The sequence below is a fragment of the Bubalus bubalis genome, chromosome 2 (genome assembly GCF_019923935.1).
Source record: "Bubalus bubalis isolate 160015118507 breed Murrah chromosome 2, NDDB_SH_1, whole genome shotgun sequence".
Taxonomy (NCBI): Eukaryota; Metazoa; Chordata; class Mammalia; order Artiodactyla; family Bovidae; genus Bubalus; species Bubalus bubalis.
The window spans coordinates 4337577-4356681 of NC_059158.1; the positions used below are offsets into that span (position 1 = coordinate 4337577).

The 19105-nt window shown below is 51.3% G+C and overlaps 1 protein-coding gene across 9 annotated transcripts in view; it reads left to right on the forward strand.

The window, feature by feature from the left end:
* The window catches only part of RREB1 (ras responsive element binding protein 1), a 166414-nt gene that overhangs the window by 98324 nt on the left and 48985 nt on the right, over positions 1-19105 (forward strand). For 8 of the 9 annotated variants that reach the window (XM_025265440.3, XM_006044781.4, XM_044926744.2 and 5 more), the window contains 5 exons: positions 6795-6896; positions 10457-10581; positions 11172-11384; positions 15596-15685; positions 16701-16864. In XM_025265440.3, the coding sequence (XP_025121225.3) occupies positions 11214-11384; positions 15596-15685; positions 16701-16864 (425 nt within the window). In that variant the 5' untranslated portion in view covers positions 6795-6896; positions 10457-10581; positions 11172-11213. Of the gene's footprint in view, positions 1-6794; positions 6897-10456; positions 10582-11171; positions 11385-15595; positions 15686-16700; positions 16865-19105 lie in introns of those variants that run through there. The other variant, XM_025265454.3, reaches the window with a different exon arrangement.

The window sequence follows — 19105 nt, forward strand, 5'->3', positions numbered from 1 at the left end:
AGCATCATTTTTAGGATTTGAAATAGCTCAGCTGGAACTCCATCGCCTCTACTAGCTTTGCAGTAATGCTTCCTAAAGTGAAAGTGAAAGTGAAGTCACTCAGTCGTGTCCCACTCTGCAACCCCATGGACTGTACCTGCCAGGCTCCTCCATCCATGGCATTTTCCAGGCAAGATTACTGGAGTGGGTTGCCATTTCCTTCTCCAATGCTTCCTAGCCCCTCTTGATCTCACACTCCAGGATGTCTGGTTCTGGGTGAATGACCACACCATCATGGTTATCTGGGTCATTAAGACCTTTTTTGTATGGTTCTTCTATATTTTCTTGCTGCTTGTTCTTAATCTTTTCTACTTCTATTAGGTCCTTACCAAAAAGCTTCCCTCTTGCTCAGACGGTGAAGAATCTGCCTGCGATGCAGGAGACCTGGGTTCAATCCCTGGGTTGGAAAGATGCCTTGGAGAAGGAAATGGCAACCCATTCCAGTATTCTTGCCTAGAGACTCCCATGGACAGAAGAGCCATGGTACATTCCATGGGGTTGAAAAGAGACAATAGATAATATCCCATAGTTATTAGAGAAGGGATCCTGTGAAACACAGGTCATTGGATAAACACTAGGCTTGTGACATACTCTGACTAAAATCCTATTTTCTCTTTTAGCAATAGCTTTCTTTTCTGTTTTATAAATTCCTCAGCCAAGGTAACTTGTGGAGACCTCTCCCCACCCTTCCTGATAAGCCATCAGAGCAGATCTAAGAGTGGTGGGTGGGGTGGAGGCTCCTAAGCCTTATCCCCTGCAGGTACTCTTGTGAGCAGTCTCCTGCCTTAGGGAAGACCCTGCCTTGCCCTGCCCCAGGGGTAGGTGAGCATGCTCTGGGTCCTCTGTCCCTCTGCTCAGCCCGAGGGCTCCCCCACCTCCCTTCTCAGCAGCTTCCTTGTGGATCAGAGAGCCATACAGGTTTCTGCCAAGTTGGGCAAGAAGGTGATGAAATACTAGATCCTGGAGGCCAGGAAAAGACTGGCTCACCTGGGGAGAGGGACAGAGCTGTGCCCGCGGGCCACCAGGCTTCTCCCCACAGAGGCCCCTGGAAGCGAGCGGCGGCTACGCGGTGGCGGGGCCCACGTCGGCTCTGGCAGCGGGGAGAGCACCCTGTACGTGGGGGGCGGGGGAGGGCACAGGAGAGGAGCCCACTCCTCACAGGAAAGGCCCCAAGGACGGATGCGGGAGGCACGTGGGTCCCACAGGACGGCTCCTTCCAGGGGGGACCAGAACATCTCCCCGCCTTCCCCGCGGTTCATATGTTAAGTAGTGAATTCACTCAGGCTCACGTAGATAGGTTTGGTGAGCAGAACCCAGTCTCCCCAGTCAACACGCCTCCTTGCTGACAGTGTGTGTAATGTCACAATTAAAACATCCAAGTGGTTTTTCTTTTTTAAAGAGAGACTGTCCCTGTCCCTTAAGGCTCTCCTTCCTACCACATTCTCCTGAGCATTAAAGTGTCTCTTGACATGAAGACAGCAGACGTTCCTTCCGAAAGGTAGCATCACAGTCTGTGTCAACCCTGGGCTCCACGGGGGCCCCAATACCTGGGCAGGAAGGGGCAGGCACTCCAGGCTCTGGGGACAATGTCCATCCATTCCATTTTCCTCCCTCCACTGTGGGGTCCCATTAAGAGAGAACCCGCTGGAGATGTGAGCTTGTTCTGAGGCGGGGGGAGCTGTGAGGTTGCCTCCCGCCCCCCTACCCCTGCCAGGAGCGTCAGAGAAGGGAGGGACCTGGGGGGACCTCGGAGGTGTCCAGGCCAGAAATGGAGACTGGCTCCCATCTCCCTGGAAGGAGGCTTTCCAGGGGCACACAGGTTGGTGAAGGCTGTAGCTGCGGAGGGCCTTTGAGGATCCAGAGCTGCCCAGGGCCCAGACCGAGTGGTTCTGCTTTCTGTGCACTGCAGGCTGCCCTGCCCTGCCCGAAGCTCACAGCCCACTCGTCCCCTGCTCCTGCGGAAGCTGAAATAGGCCCTGCACACACTGGCCCGATCCCTGTCCTTTCGCCCTTACTGTTGTTATTTTTTTATCTGACTCTGCGACCCCACGGACTGTTGCCTGCCAGGCTTCTCTGTCCAAGGGATTCTTCAGGAAAGAATACTGGAGTGGGTTGACCTTCTCTTTAGGGGGAACCTTCTCAACTCAGAGATCGAACCCAGGTCTCCTGCATTGCAGGCAGATTCTTTACCGTCTGAGCCACCAGGGAAGCCCCCCAAATTATTTCTTTGTGGTAAATAAAGCTAAAGTTAGAACCGGGGTCTGTGTCTCTGCTCCAGAGCCGTGAGTTTTGCTCCCAGGAGTATGATAAACCAGGGCCTTCCTCCAGGTCATCATAGAAAGAACGTTTTTCAGGGTGATCCCTCGCCTTTCTTCTAGAATCTGTGTGAAGCACTGGTTCTCAAAGCTGGACTGAACCCCTGGGAGCCAGTACACAGGGTCCAGGGCAGTGTCCAGGCCTGGGAACCTGCCTGCCTTCTTTCTCTCAGTTTAACTGAGATGCAGTTGACCCAGCGTTGTGTGGATTTAAGGTGGACAGGGTGGTGATCGACTCACATGAATTGAGCATCTGCATTTCCAAGCAAGGTCTGTGATGCTGCTGTGGACGGGAAGCCTCTGGGGTGGCTGTGCTGGAGGGAGGGTCAGGAGCTCAGTGGCTGGAGGAGACTCTGCGGTTTCCTCCCCGGGGTGCTGGTGCTGGTTTGATCTGTGCGGTTCTCACTGCTGTCTGGGCTCACCGTCTCCTGCCCCCCAGCACTTCCTCCACGCGTGAGCTCTTGGTGGTTGGATCAGTGGGACTCAGCCTCCCGGGCAGGGTTGGGCTGTCGGGGTTTCAGGAGCCTAGTGGCATCCTTCCAGTCGCCTGCTCGGAGAAGCAGGGTGCAGACTGTGGACCCCAGTGCGCAGCAGGGTGGGGTGCGGGTCCACGCCTGCTCCTGCCAAGGACGAAGGTGGGAGCCCAGGGTGCCTTTTTCTTGCCTACAAGGGCGGAAGTGGGAGGTCGGGCGCTGAGCCGCCTGGAGGGGCAGGAATGACTCAGAGACAGTTGTTAGAAGCCCGAGAATGTGACTGCAGGAGCGCATCTGGGCTCTCAGGCCTGCGCCAGGCATCGGGAGTGTGGCCAAGAGACGCTGAGCAGGGTGGAGAGTCTGGGTTCGCTTTGCTGTTCCACCATGGTCTTGGGGGGCTGCCCGGTAGGACTCAGCCTCACGGGGCTGCTGTTAAGAGGTTAAATGAGATGATGTGCTCAGCGTGTGGCGAGCAGTGTTCAGAGAAGAATGTTCGCGTGTTCAGAGACTGTTCGCCGCTCTTATCATAAGCCCCCGTTCTAGTCTCTTGGTGTTGTGGGGGTCGAGTTTGGAGCCGAGAATCTTCCATCGCTGGGGATCAGGGAGGCTTGCGGTGGTAGCGGCCCCTGAAGATGGGGTTGAGGGAGGAAACTGAGCAGAGTGGGGCCCAGTGGGCAGGAAGACCCGGAGGGAAGCGGGCAGAGCATGGGGAGCTGTGAGGGCGGGTCGCAGCCCTCCATTAGAGGGAGACGCGTCGTGGGGGCAGAGCTCAGGAGACAGCTGGGGTGGGGGGTGGAGAGGGGGCAGGCCGCGTCCCCTCACCTCCAGCTCTGCTCTCTAGATCGTGGCCTGTGCCACAGGGTGCTTCTGCTCGCCTCCCCATGAGCCCTCCCACCCCCACCCCAGGAGGATGCAGGACTGGCTGAAGCGACTCGCGGTGCCCTTCCGCACCAGGCGTGCGCCGGTCCACTCCGAGGCTCTACGTGACGCTCCGCGGCTCCGTTTGCTCCATTTGACCCAAGCCCAGGCCGGCGAGGGGGAGGGGCCGTGCACGGGTTGCCGCCCTACCCAAGGCACACACCGAACCCTCAGCCAAGAAACACATCAACTTCCTGGAACTCGGGGCCGGCAGCGCAGCTGTCAGCCTTCAGAGCACGCGCGAAGCTGTCCTGGTTAGAGGAGACGGTTCTGCCCCGAGCTCTACAGGCACAGCCTTGGTGCTCAGCTTGCCTGGTTGGGTTTCATCCCAGCCTAGCCAAGACTTCCTGCGTCAGCCCATCCTGAGAGAGATGTCCTTGCTGCTGGTTAAGCCCCATCGTAGCCCAGAGCACTTTAGTATCTGAACTCCTCTGAACTCCCGCTCATTTAGCCCATCCGTGTTCCATCCCACGTCAGCCCGCACCGGCTATTCCCACCAGGGGATCGGCCATCCCCGGTATCTGGAGGAGCGGCGACCTGGCCGCTGCAGTAAAGCTCCCCGCCTGGTCTCGGGCTCCCGCTGTCATCCTTGGCATGCAAGCCTCCCCCATCTCTCCTGGGGGCCTCAGGACAGATTGTAGATGTCACGTCAAGAAGCCTGCGGGCTTGCACAGGCTGGGAGCCTTGCTTCTGGACCGTCTTCCCTTTCATCTCTCATCTTTTCCTGTGCTATCTCTTTGGACCTGGAGACAGGGTCCTTAATCTCCTCTTTCTGGCTGAGCATAGCAGGGTCCCTTATCTCCTCAGGGGCTGGGGCCGGCCCGCCTCCCCGCAGCCCCAGCGTGGACCTCTGCCCGCTCCACGCCACCCTGCCTCCCTGGGGTCTGATCTGGGCAGAGCCTGGGGGGGGGCGGCGGGGGGGGCGGGGGGGGGGCGGGGAATGCGATCCGGAAATGCAGGCTCCTTCCCCAGAGCCGGAGACCCACCTCCAGCTTCCTGGATTCCTGTCTCTAGGTACGGTCTCTCCTGGTGTGTCTTCCCCTCCTCCCCTTTTTTTGAGGCCGTGGTGATAGTAGAAGGTATCTTGAATTTCCTTCCAAAGACTGTCCTGTACTTTTCCACTCTCTGAGTTGTGTGAGTCCCTTAGGCCTGGTGGAACCCAAAACAAACAGGGCAGTGACTCTTGTTAGCTTAATCACACGACGTTCTTGATATTCAGATCGTTTACATCCAAGATCAGAGGCAGGGACTTACAGGGTCAAGTCTGTGAGGTTGGCCTCTTCTCTCGTTGGTTCCCCTGAGTGGATGGAAGAGGTTACTTGGTGGACTTTTAAAGTATCATTTTTAAGTGAGGGGAGGGAGAGGGTCCACATTTTAATGGGAATCTTAGTTATATTCTGGACAGTTTCAACTCCAGAGACTTGTCTCTCTGACGTATGTTTTTATTCATTATGTGAAAAACTATAGTTCAAATTACAATTGGAAATCTTGGCAGTTTCAGGGGGAAAAAAACACAGAGCTATTCTTCTCCAGATTTTCTTCCTGATAATATTTGCCATTAATAAAAATGAGTAACAATATAGGGAAACTTTGCTTACTTTTTTTTTTTTAACAGTTTGTAATTTCACCTTTAGGCATCTTTAAATTTAGATGGGTGGGAATAATCTGGTTTGTTTCTGAAACCTCATGGGAATTTTAATAAAATGGTCTTAATTCATATATATCAAGTAAAACCAAGATTCTTATCCTGCTTATTCAGGATGAGTTTCTGGGGTCCCTGATCCTTTTGATGCTGAAGGAAAACGTTGGGTATGGGCGTATATCCTTGTATGTGTAGAAGGGTCCATAATTTTCATCAGCTCCTCAAGGAGGGTCTTGCTCACAAGAAACAGAGAGACAATTACTGGAGTAGTAATAAGGGTTCCTCCGAGTTTACCAGGGCCGGGGGGAGGTCTCTGGTCTTTCAGGGGCTGTCCCTGGTACTCCTTGTTTCTTTGACACTTTGTTCAAAATCTGAAGATCTTTTCAAAAGAGAAAGGCACAAAGAAAACGATGGAGCCCTGAAGCAGTGATGTGTAGAGAGAGAAGCTGTTGTGGTGTCAGAAATCATTGAGCATCTGCTTCTGACCCACCGCAGACCGGTCCAGCGGGAGCCTGCCCGCCTTAGGTGCTTAGTAACCGTGCGGACAACGCGAGTGAGATTCAGGGTGATAACCGGGGCGTGTGTCGTGCCGGGCAGCTTTTCTGCAGGCGCTCCGCAGGGTTTGATAGAAGCGTATCGAGCGAACGTTTCTCCAGCGCTTGTTCGCGTGGCTGCCACTTCCCTCCTTTGCCCAGTTTTGCCCTCTTCAGAGGCTGTTTCAGAGACAGAACGTGCTGGCTGGGTGGCTCTGGGAAAGGTTACGTTCCAGGTTTCTCTAAATTTCCAGAGGGCCAGACACAGCTTTCTCCCAGATCAGGGATCCGAGACCCCTGGTGGCGCCCCCTGAGCTGACTTTCTCAGACCCTCAAAGGGTGTGTTTAATTTGAGTTTTCTGTGTGTCCCTTACAGAAAAGGAAAGATACACTTTAGGACACTTTCTCCATCACTCAGGAAAAGGTGTAATCGTCACTCCTTTACGTTAAGTGGCTGTTTAGTTCCGTGTTTTCCTTTCAGTTCTCTTCTTTCTCCTCCTGTTTCTGACAGCACTGAGTGCTTGCTGTCGTTTCTTCTCCACCTTGAAACTGGCCATCCATCCTCGCCTTCTGCCGGCACGCCAGCGAGGCGCCCAGAGCTCCCCTTGGCGCCATTCCCACGTGCTGTGCCTGCGATGTTGTTGGGATGTGCTTTAGGGGCTCCGTCTCTCCAGCTCATGCTTGATTCCAGTCGCTCTTGCTCACGTGGAGTTGACCTCATTGCTGGAAGCTTGCTTAGAAACACGGGGAGGAGGGGGAACGCCATGGTCCTTAGCTGGTGGCTCCCATTGGTGCAAGTGCAGAACATGATGCAGGGCCAGGACCCTGTCCGGTGTGGACCCCCTCCTCACGCCTCTGCTTCTCGTTTCTGTAGGTTGCTGCACTCTGCTCCAGAGGCGGTGGCTTTGAGGCGTGACCCTGCCCACGCTTCGCCCTGTCAGCACGGAGGGCCCGCTTGAGAAGACGAATAAGACAGGTCAGTCTAACTTGATTGACGTTCCTTGAGTCACAGTAACTTTGAGTGTTGTCTTCCTTCATGTCCCCACATCCCCTTGGAGTGGTCCACCCTCTGCTTGGGGTCCTTGAGGCTTTGATGCAAAACCACAAACAAGCTTTCACGGTGGACTGCGGGTTTTCCCTGGGCTAGTGGCCTGGGGCGTGGGATGAGAAGTCTTGGAAAGGGTGTCGGGGCCCTGGCTCACAGGAGGCCACGCTGCAGGCACCCCTGTTCCCTGCTTCTCCTTTGCCACCCCCAGATTTGGACTCTGAGTTTAAAACTAGAACACCAGTCCTGTCCACTTGGCCATGTCAAAAGGGATTTCCTCTCACGTCTGTGACTTGGGAATCTCATCTGGGTTTCCAGTCCTCTCTGGTCCCAGATAAAGGAGATGATACTAGAATGGGGTCAGTGATTTTTATTTTGTTCATTATGACTATTATTATTATTTTTATTTACAGCAATAGAGCAGATGTATAGATAGGTGTCAGGGAGCAGAGACTGAAAATATTAGGACTGTAAATATTTATAAAGAAAAATGTGCTTTGTAAATGGACCTGAGACTGTTAATCCTTCCTTTCATCCCCTGAGATTGAGAATCAGAAGGTGTAGGTTGGCCAGTTGGGTCATTGCTCTAGTGTGGGCCAGGGTCAGGCGTGGGCAGGGAGGACTGACTAATCCTAGCCTCTGGCTTCTGGTTAAATGAGTGGATAAATGCACCTTAATATTAAGGTGGATTTGTTTTTTCTAACTGGGAACAATGAGCTACATTGTTTTACACCAGGTCCCTTCCATTCTTCCTGTTCCATCCTCCCAGAAGGAGAAGTCACACATAAGACACAAGCTCACACCCGGGGGAAAATCTCAGAAAAGATTTTCTATGCAGGCTGGCATGGGTGCTTCTGAAAGGGCTGCCTAGGATGAGTCCACTGACTGTTTTCTTTTCAAACAGTGTAACTAGGAGTTTCATTTTGTTAATTGTACTTTCTGATCAGAGATGAGAAGAGTCTCCACTACTGTTTACTTACATTTGAACTAGGAAAAGGAAGTAAATGTCGGTGATCTCGGCGTCATCACTGGGCAGGGTCACACTTCACACTTTATCCCAAAGGAGGAAGTAAATTTAGCAAATGTCTTCCTGTCCAGACAAAGTGGGAAACAGCAAATTTGCCTGACTTTTCTCATTTTCCAGTTGGGATGTAAGCACTTGCAGCTTTCAGCCCGTAGATTGGTGAGCGGTTGTGACTGTTGCTGGGTTTTCTGTCCTTCGGGCATTTACATGGTCTGCAGGGGAGGTTTCTTTGCCATCTTAGTGATTGTGACAGAAGTTCTTACTAGCACTTTACCTCTTCTTGGTGAATATATTTGCGTTGATTTTCTTGTTGACTGTTTCCCTTCTGTCCCGTTTTCTTTCCCTTCTCAGTGAGAGACGTAGACCATGTTGTTTGTAACTTCTAATTTTATGTTCATCTGAAAGGTGCTTGCTTAAATCTAGTCCTAGTCTGAAAAACTCTACCACATTTTCCTCTCTAAGTGCCATAATAAGACAAAAACAAGATCATTGAAACTATCCCACTATAAATGGTAGAAAGGTTGAGATAATTTTTACTGACATAATATAATTACAATAAAGATTTCTAGTCATTTATGATTTGATGTATATTAAAACTATGGTGGGGATAGGGGGACTTCCCTGGTGGTCCAGTGGCTGAGACTTCACACTTACAATGCAAGGGACCTGAGTTTGATCCCTGGTCGGGGAATTAGATCCCATGTGCTGCAACTCAGACCCAGCACAGCCAAGTAAATAAGTATTTTAAAAAACAAACCTCTGGGCGATATATATTTAAAAGAATGAGAGGGTTTAATATAGAAGGTGCCCCTTACATGAATCAAGGAAATAATTGTTCACTGACTGGATTACAGTTCTAGGGAACTGAGGATACTTTCGTTAGAAATCCTTTAAAGAAAGAAAATGAGGTATGTACATGTATACTTCTGTGTGTGTACCTGTGTTGAATGTTTTTTCCTAGAGAGAAATTTCCCAAATGAACTTTCATGGACAGTCAGAATGGGAAGCACAGTTTTTAATAAGTTTAAATGGTCTTCCATATGGGAGAAGCTTCATGGAAAGAAAACAGCTTTAGGGTTGAGGGGCTTGTCTTGTTTTTTTGTTTGTTTTAATTTGGGACCGAGGTTTCCTTTTGCTCTTTTCATGTGGAAGGTGCAAGGGTGAGGCTGGGTCAGTGGGCTCAACAGTTGTGTGTTTGGCAGTTAGTCCTTTTACTTACCATTTGGAAAACCATTGGTTCATATCTTCAAAATGTCGGGGGCTTCCCAGGTGGCGCTGGTGGTAAAGAACCCGCCTGCCAATGCAGGAGACACAAGAGACGCGGCTTCCATCCCTGGGTCAGGAAGATCCCGTGGAGGAGGGCACGACAACCCACTCCAGTATTCTTGCCTGGAGGATCCCATGGACAGAGGAGCCTGGGGCGCTGCAGTCCATGGGATCGGAAAGAGTCAGACACGACCGAAGCAACTTAGCATGCACACACACATGTTCTTCAAAGTGTCTACTAACAAGGAAGGCAGATTTTGTCTCTTGACAAGGAGAGTGTTACTGCTGAGGTTCTCTTTGGCTCTTGGGTAAGGTTTTAGCTTGGGGCTTGTCAGCTGATGGCCCATCAGTTGTGTGAAGCCATCAGATGGCTGTGTCCCCAGCCTTTCCTGCTCTGCTGCCAGACATGTTCACGGCTGTTCCGGGAGTCCCCGTTTGTCACGCCCTACCTGGGTCACTTCTCCTAGAGGCGGAAGGGGAACCACAGGCAGTCATGTCCTCTCCAGGGGGGCTCCTGAGTATTCACTTTGCTCCTGAGATAATGCGCATGATCACTGAGGCAGTGTGGACGTGCAGAACTTAAGGCACACCGGAGGGTAACAGGGTACGTGGCCAGAGAAAGTCTTTCCAGATAAAATAAAGGAAATGGGTTACTTGGAGACTTAACTTCCTATAGCCAATAGTACTTGTGTGGAAGAAGCATGGCTAGAAGAGGCCTGGAGAAGTAAAGCTGGATTGTCCGGGGGCTGTAGTGTTCCCTGCAGTCATCCTTCCATATTACCAGGTTTTTTTAAGGTCTGACCTGTTCCCTCCTAGACGCTAAGTATTTAGCGGATTCCTTCCCTGCCTTATCTTTGGTCAGTTTTAGGAGGCGGGACACGGGTCAAGAGGGAGTCTGAGACTCCTTGTGGGGAACAAGGGTAGAGTGTTAAAGAAAGTTCGCTGTATGTGGACAAATGTGAGCTTCAGAAAATAAAATACCACAGAATCGTTTTGGCTGTTGGGAGTGAGGGTGATGGCTCTGTAGGGAACATCAGTTAAGAGTGAAAAACAACCACAGAATGTGGTTTTGGAAGAAAAAGAAGACTCAGACATCTCCCGTATGGTTCCCTGTAGTCTGGTGAGTGCAGCAGTCTGAGATTACAGCAAACGTGGTTTCTGTTTTTCCTTCTGAACCTTTCTGCCCTTGCTTCCCTTCCAGTGTCGACGAGAGATACGAAGAGAAGAGAAACAGGAGCCCCCCAGCCTCGCTGCCTCGTCCGCGTGCGCCCAACCCCCGCAGCAGATGACGCGCTCGTAGTGCATCAGCTGGGGCGGAGAATGGAGGTAATCGCCAGTGCAGGCTGGGTTTTCCTTCCTTCCATTTTCTGGGGGAAGGTACATTACATCTTTATATGTTTTAAGAACAGCCTTTTTTATGCTGATTTGAAATTTGATTGTAACGTTGGGTGGCGGTGTGGCTTCTCAGTTGTCTTACAGTTTGGACTCCCCCATTAAAATCGGGTATTTCGGCCTGGAGTTAGGTGAGAGCCAAGGTTTCTCACCTTCCGTTGTTGGGTCTAGAACACACGCACAGTAGTGAGTAGGCTGTTAGGAGGCCGCTGGCCAGATGGGCCCTCCCGGCCTTATTAACTGTTGGAGCCTTTCCCACTCTGCCTCGTGAAAGATTAGCAAAGGAAGAGGACCTGCCTTGGGTCACCTCGTCGGTGGCCCATACTCAGAAAGGAAGCAAGGCAGTCAGTTCGGTGTGACAGCGCTTGGTTGAGATGGAAGCTTCAGTCACGTGGGCACGCGCGTCGGCTGAACTGAAGGGGAGGGTTTAACCTGGCTGCAGCGGTGGTAGCCGTGGCCCCTGCCACCTGCCTGCCTGTCGCCTCAACTTCCCAGCGATCACATCAGCAGTTTCTCACTTTCAGTTCTGTGGCCGAGGCTTTCTAGAAGCTTAAACCCTTGCCCCAATGACGTCAAGCTCGCCCATTGGCCTGGAGGGTTCAGACTTGTCTTCCATCAACACCATGATGTCAGCAGTCATGAGTGTGGGGAAGGTCGCCGAGAATGGCGGGAGCCCCCAGAGCGTCAAGTCCCCCACGAAGCCTCCGGGACCAAATCGGATCGGCCGAAGGAACCAGGTAAGCGTCTGTGCGCCTGCGGTGGCTTCTGTGAGAGCACCGAGGGAGGGATGTCCCCTTGTGCCCCAGCTCCCTGAGCCAGAACCCTGGACGTGGTCTGAACGGCACAGATGCACCCAGAGGCCATGATCCCTTTTCAGGTGCTAATTGTAACTTAGGTCGGTTTCCATTCGCAGAGAAGGTTTTCTGTGCTGAAGTGTCAGTGTTGATGAGAGCACCCCTACCGGCACCGCCCACACCCCCCCCCCCCCCGCCCCGCCCTGTGACCTTGTGACTTGATTTGAACCCAAGCTTTCTTAACTCAGACAGTAAAGACCCAGGACACCCGGGTTTGATCCCTGGGTCAGGAAGATCTCCTGGAGAAGGGAATGGCAACCCACTCCAGTATTCTTCCCTGGGAAATCCCAGAAACAGAGGAACTTGGTGAGCTACAGTCCATAGGGTCGCAAAGGGTTGGACACGACTGAGCGACTTTCACACACACACGCTCTCGTCATGGTACAGGCAAGGCAGAGAGCTCAACTTGCTCCTCTCCTGTGACGTGGTTCCTTTCTTCACTCACACAGCTGGTTAATTGGTTTTACGATGCCTCCTCCTTGATTTTTTAAGTGTCTGCAGCACAGGTAGCCAATGAGTCCTCGCTCTGCTGGACTACTCTCCAGCTTTCCAGCCTTGACAAGGCACGCAACTGGGTGCCTGAGGATCCCCCTCGGGATGCCGTGTGTTCCTTTTGAGTTTTCAGAGATCATCGCAGGGGGCAGGGGCATAGGACGGCAGCGATGTTATGAAAGGCTGTGTTTCCTCCCTTGGGAAATGAGATGAGTCTTAATGTCCCCATGGTGCACTTGAGAAAGTGTTGCTGTCCTGCAGCAGTGTGCTCGACAGTGCCCGAGGAGTGAGGTGGCTGTTCCCCTCTCTGCTCTGCGTCCACATGGTGTGAACGTCCTTTGCTTGGCTTCCCTGACTCGGTGGAGTCCCACCACACCCTTGGGAGAAGGCAGCCTTCTGACTGTCTGGAGACCGGGGTTGGGCAGGAAAGTAAACCTGTTGGGCTTTTGTGAGTTAGTTTTCTTTTTTATTAATAATCCCAAAGTGACTGTGCTTATGCAGAATTGTCTGAGCACGGTCCTTCCAGCCCAGCATGATGGTCCCCTATACACTGGTAGAAGTCCAGCATGAGTCACGGCCCCGGTACAGAGTGCCCTCCAGAAAAAGTCCCGGCCTCACATCCCTCCAGCGACAGAGGCAGGTCTGTTTCTCCACCTCGTCCTCAAGGCTGAAGACTCGGAGTTAAATGATGCTGTCGGGTGGGGGCATTGATACTTTTTCTCTCTTTTTTTTCCTTTTCTCCGCGTGCCTCTCTTCCTGTGGGTACCTGAGAAAATTCTCAGCCTGTTTGACTGTGGCCTGAGCCAAGAAGGAGCGCTAGCTCTGGGAAGAAAAGGTTTATTTCCAGTCTCACATGACTGTCCGTCCATCCGTCTATCCGTCCGTCCGTCCATCCATCCCCCCATTTCACAGTGTTCACCCCTCATTCCTTCCAGCCAGGCACTGTGTGCCGGGTGCCAGCTCTTTCTGAGAGAGCCCAGCACAACCCAGCAGAGGCAGAGCCAGCCCAAGTCCAGGCTCGGTCCCGTCCCAGGGATTCAGAGAGTAGGTAGAGCCGTGGAGGGACCCGCGGCCTTCTGTCCGCACGTGGGACGTGCAGGGGACTCCACAGGGGCGCCTGGGCCATTCGTCACCCGCCTCCTGTGTTCTCTGGGGCTCCTCAGGGCACCAGCTTAGGCTTTTGAAAGGAGGTCTGGGCGAGAGGCAGGATGGGGAGGATAGCGCGTTAGAAAAACGCAGCGTGGTCCCTACCGGGCTGGACGGGAGGGCTGGAGGGCGCCCTGAGGAGCAGAGTTCCAGGGCAGATTAGCCACCGCCGGAAGCCAGCAAGGGTGCCAGATTGTTTCATTATGGAATGGTTAGTTATCACATCAGCTGCTAATTTTATCTGTCCGCTCGGGAAGCAAGCTCCCCCTACCAGCACAGCCGCAGCCTCTGGGCTCGGGCCTCTCCAGCAGGGCTCAGCCAGCGTCGCGGTGCTTCCTCTTCTGCCTGCTTTGTCTTTAAAATCGCATCTGAGTCTGGAGATCCCCCTCCCGGATCATCGTGGATGCCATGACTCCGTGCTGAGGGCCGCAGCACGCCGCTGCCCACCTCCAGAAGGGACCGGGCTCCAGTTCCTGGCAGAGCCCGGAGTCAATCCCTTTAGTCCCAGGGGCCACGCGGCGCCTCTGGTGTCTGCCTCATGGGGCTCACAGGGTGATTTTTTTTTTTTTAAGGAATTTTCATCCTCAAGAGGCTGGCTGCTTGGAGGGCCTGGCTTTTTACATTTATTTACGTCCTCCAGTGAATCTCTTTAAAAAAAAAAATTCTTTTTGGACTTCCCTGCTGGTCCAGGGATTCAGACTCCACGCTTCCACTGCAGGGAGCACAGGTTCGACCCTGGTGAGGAAAGTTCTGCGTGCCACACAGTGGAACCAAAAAACAAACTGCTTACAAACACATTTGTCTGTTTGGGTGTGCTGGGTCTTAGTTGTGGCATGAGAGAGACCTTTTATCTTCATTGTAGCACATGGGGTCTAGTTCCCGGACCAAGGATCGCACGCAGGCCCCTGTGCTGGGAGTGTGGAGTCAGACTCCCAGGGAAGAAGCCCCCAGAATTGCTTTTTAATACACATTGTTGCTAATCTAATAATTTAACAAAAACACCCCAGAGACCGAGTCTAGGCCAGCCCTGAGGCATCCCGCAGTGCCAGGCGAGGGCCCTCAGCCTGTTGCTGGTGCTTTCTGTCGGGTGGTTCTTGGCAGCTGCATCCTGACCAGAGAACACCTGCCTCCCGGCGGGCACACACCTTCTGCCTCTGGGAGGGGTAGAGGCGGATAATGACCGAGTGAGGCTGCAGGGCTGGGGTTTTTTGTTTGTTTGTTTTTTAATTGTCTCTGGGTTAATATACTTCCTTAAAATACACATCTGTGATTTTTTTTTTAATAAGAGAGTGAAGATGTGTAGCATACTTATTTCTCAGACCGAAGGAGAGAAGGCGTGCGTTACCTACCATGGGGCTTGTTCACCTCTGAGGAGCGAGAGGGGCCTCCCATGGGAGCCGAGGACGAGACCCCCTCGTGCGTCCACTCCACCCCACATGGTGCACGGGGCCATCTGTCTCTGGTTTTCAGGGTGGCTTTTATTTTATCACCATCATCTCTCATGAGCCAGCCACAAGGGTGTTTGCTTTCTGTGCCTTGGGGTCAATCCTTTCTGGGTCAGACTTGTGTCGCCTAGTGGTTAGGGCATGGGCTCTGAGCAGCTGGCCTGAGTGTTAATCCTGGCTCTGGTTTGGGGCGGGTTACTTGCCTCTGTGTACCCGTTTCCTCATCCCGAAAATGGGATCTGTAACAGTGGCCATTTCTAATGGTTGTGTGAAAAAAAACCACCATTTCACGTGTGCATAGTAACTGTTTAATAATTGGTATTATTCACAAGGAACAGAAATTCAGTTGAATGAGTGCAAGTAAAAAGCGGGCTGTTGAAAATGCCTGAGGGTCCAGCCCCAAAGCTGGCTCCCTCCCTTCCTCACGCTTCGTTACCATTTATGAGCAGTGGTAGGCAGGTGCTCCAGCCGTAAAGTATCCCACTGGTTCCCCACTGGGCACCCAGGTGGGCACTGGGGCCTTCCACCCTCAGGAGGGTGGGGTTTTGTCATGAGAACTCCATTCCCTGTCATGTATCTTGGGGGCTCAAGACCAGGCAGAAACAAGTGACTGGAGCCTGGGTCAGACTTGGGGAGGAGTACAGCCCTTTTCTAGCTCAGCTGTGACTTGACGCTTAATTTTTCACTGTCCCCGATGATTCACTAAGTGGTGTCTAACGAGAACACTGCCGTTTATCGAGCACTCACCCCTGAACCGAGCACTGTGCTCGTGCCCTCTGTGAGCTCTTTGACTTACTCCTTATCGTAGCATGACACCGTGGATGCTATGGTTTTCCCCATTTTATAACCAAGGAAATGGAGGGCAGACAAGCTCACACCCAGCCAGGCTCCAGAGCCCATGCTCTCAGCCGCTCTGTTGCCGCAGCTCATGAGACACAGGTGTGTGTAACACACATGGGAGGCACCGGTTCACTGTGGGTTGCAGCGGATGCTTTTATCCTCTCTTTTCAGGAGACGAAAGAGGAGAAGTCTTCCTACAACTGCCCCCTGTGCGAGAAGGTCTGCACCACCCAGCACCAGCTAACCATGCACATTCGCCAGGTCAGCTGCCGCTCCTGTGTTTTTGTTTCACATAGCTCTTCGTTAAGAGGGGAGGCGACTTTTTAGCTTAATGGATGAACTGTGGCTGTTTAATTTAAATGTAACATCCTAAGAATTGAGAGGAGCGGTTATGAAACAGTTTTCGTGTGTCCATGTTAGTGTGACAGAGTCCCAGGTCACACAGAACGCCTTTTCAGAATTTAGCAAACATCGAGCTAACCGACCACAAATAACAGACTTTTCATCATACGTGAACCAGACCTCCTCACAGCACAGAGATTGTAGATGTAGATCCCGATTATCTGCGCTGCTGTAAACTACATCATGCAGCAGGGAGTTCCCTTGATTTGGGATCTCTTTTGGCTCTTCTTCTTTATTAGGAGATTTGTCCTTCTCCCTTGCCTGCTGTGGATGGTTCATGAGATAGTACTGACTCTAGAATGGTGACGGACTGACAGTAGTCAAATCATAATGTGGTGCTGAATAATAGCATCGTTTAGTAACTTGGGTTCGGACAGAGATGCTCCTTCGTAACATATTTCAGAGGCCGGAACTCTAAGCCGGGCAGGTTTCAGTTCTCTTTCTCTGACAGCTAGACTGAGTCATCAAACAGAAGAACTCATGTGAGGTCCGTCCTTCACGTTTGCCTCATAGTTGAGTCTTCCTGCTCATGTTAGTTTTTGTGGTCAGTTCATCTATATGTGCCTCTGAAAAAGACCTGCAAAGACCCCACCTTCATTTTGAGCCTGGCGGAAGAAGTGCTCGTCATTACTGGAACACGGAAACGGAAGAGCGAACCAAAGATTTGTCTCTGGTCCCGATGGATTTTGATATTCGGGAAGACATTTAAAATGAAACAAAAAAACAGCCAAGAAGCATTGCTGGCGTTTTAATACACACGTGTGTGTGTGTGTGTTTATATGTGCGTGTATTTGTGAAGCTCTGAACTTACACCTCCCGATTGCTGAGTCTTGGCCCGCCCCCTCAGTGACCCTGTGACCCTTGCTTTCCGCAGCACAACACGGACACGGGCGGGGCCGACCACTCGTGCAGCATCTGCGGGAAGTCGCTGAGCTCGGCCAGCTCCCTGGACCGGCACATGCTGGTGCACTCCGGGGAGAGGCCCTACAAGTGCACCGTGTGCGGGCAGTCCTTCACCACCAACGGGAACATGCACAGGTGGGTGCGGGCAGCCTGCATCCGCAGCCTGGAGCCCGCAGGGGCTTGACCGAAAGCAGAGTGGCCTTCCAGCCGTCTTGCCCAAAGGCAAGAGGAGGTCCGGTCCTGTGTGGAGAAGCCAGCGCTGGTTTTGTCTGCCTGCCTGTACAGTCTCCAGTGTGTCAGAGGTGTGGCTCCCGGGAGCCAGCGATACCTAGGCTTGGTCTGTGGCTGATGGGGGAATCTTCAGGGTGACCCTTGGCCAGTCGGAGTTTCTTTGCTGAGATACGGAGGTGGGCAGCTTATCAGACGCAGAGAAACCCTAGAGGATTAGCATAGTAACCCTTGCCTTTTCAAAACTATTTGCATATGCCTACAGATTCCCTGCAGGGCCAAACATTTCTGGAGCATCGAATAAATAGTTAAGTGGGCTGGAGAGCTTCAGGATAAGATAGGATAAAATGAAGGAAAAAATCTGATAAATGTCAGGAATTTACTTCCTGAGGGAGAAGGAGGCTTGCTCTGAAGTGGGAGAAAGCTCAGTGGTGGGCATATTAAAAATGTTGTGGGAGGAACCAATGGAAAATATACTTAATAGAAAGAGGACTTAGGATTTAGGGGTCAAAACAAACTTGTCTTCTTTTTTTACACAAATATTTTAGGAACCTTGGAAATCTAGGAAAACATTTTAAAGGGACCCAAATTTCACCTTCTCAAAAAATCAGGCTGTTTCTATTTTTCCATATTCCATTTAAGTATTATATTGATTTCTTTTAAAAAGTTGGCTAACTTTTTTTTACATGTGTATTTCAAAAGAAAAGTTTGCATAGTTGTTAAATTGGTATTTTATCATATATAAATACTCAAATGAGATGGTCCCATTTATTCTACGTAAAATTATGATCCCCTGATGGTGTACTGGTATAGTGGTATACACACTGGTATAGTGGTAAATTTATGGATTTTTGGAATTAGGTCCTGATTTCAAATCTCACCTCTGCTACTTACAAGTTTTCCATCCTTGAGCAAATTGCATAACCTTGGTACCTGACTTTGCTCCTTTTTAAATTGAAATTTTTGATAGTATTCACTTCGTTGGACTAGGATGGGGATTAGAAGATAATGAGTTCAGCACATGGTTGGCAGGCAACCAGTGTTACTTATTATTGTTATTTGCATTTCTGAGTAACGCAATAATTTGAATCCTATGGATGTCTCAGTCTGAATTCCTCAAAGCAGGATAGAGTATGATGCTGTGGAATGTATCAGTATATTAAAGGATTTTGATGAAGGGTGTTGCTGCTGCTGCTCCTAAGTCGCTTCAGTCGTGTCTGACTCTGTGCGACCCCATAGACGGCAGCCCACCAGGCTCCCCCGTCCCTGGGATTCTCCAGGCAAGAACACTGGAATGGGTTGCCATTTCCTTCTCCAATGCATGAAAGTGAAAAGGGAAAGTGAAGTCGCTCAGTCGTATCCGACTCTTAGCTACCCCATGGACTGCAGCCTACCAGGCTCCTCCATCCATGGGATTTTCCAGGCGAGAGTACTGGAGTGGGATGCCATTGCCTTCTCCGTGAAGGGTGTTACCTTTTTATATATGTATATACGTAATTTCCTATTCTTTTTGCCCCTCATCTCCTAAGAATGTTTATTTTAATTTTTTAGCTTCTGGGCTTCCCAAGTGGCTCAGTGGTAAAAAATCTGCCTGCCATGCAGGAGACATAGGGTCGATCCCTGGGTCAGGAAGATCCCCTGGAGAAGGAAATAGCAACCCACCCCAGTATTCTTGCCTGGGAAATCCCATGGACAGAGGAGCCGGCCAGGCTACAGTCCATGGGGTCTCAAAGAAGTCAGACATGACTTAGAGACTAAACAGCAATAATTTTTAGCTTTAGCTTTTTGCTTCCACATTAGCCTGTTAGTATCATTTTGCCTTCTGTGTGCCATTTGTTTTGTTTTGCTTGCTCTCTTTTATTCCTCCTGCTTAAAAAAAAAATTCTTTGTTCTTCTGTATCAAAATCTAATCCTGGAAGTATTACCTTCTTAGACAGTTTCCTCGCTTTCTCCTACCCCATTTGAGGGCACTTTCATTGTCCCAGAAGGAAGCCCACAGCCACTCACAGTGGCTTCTCCTTACTTTCCACCCTCGAGCCCTAGGAAGACTCTCATCACTCTTCCCCTGTGCATTCGCCTTCTGTGGACTTCTCATGGAATGTGCAGGCTTTCCTAACCAACTTCTCTCACTTAGCTTTAACGCTTTAA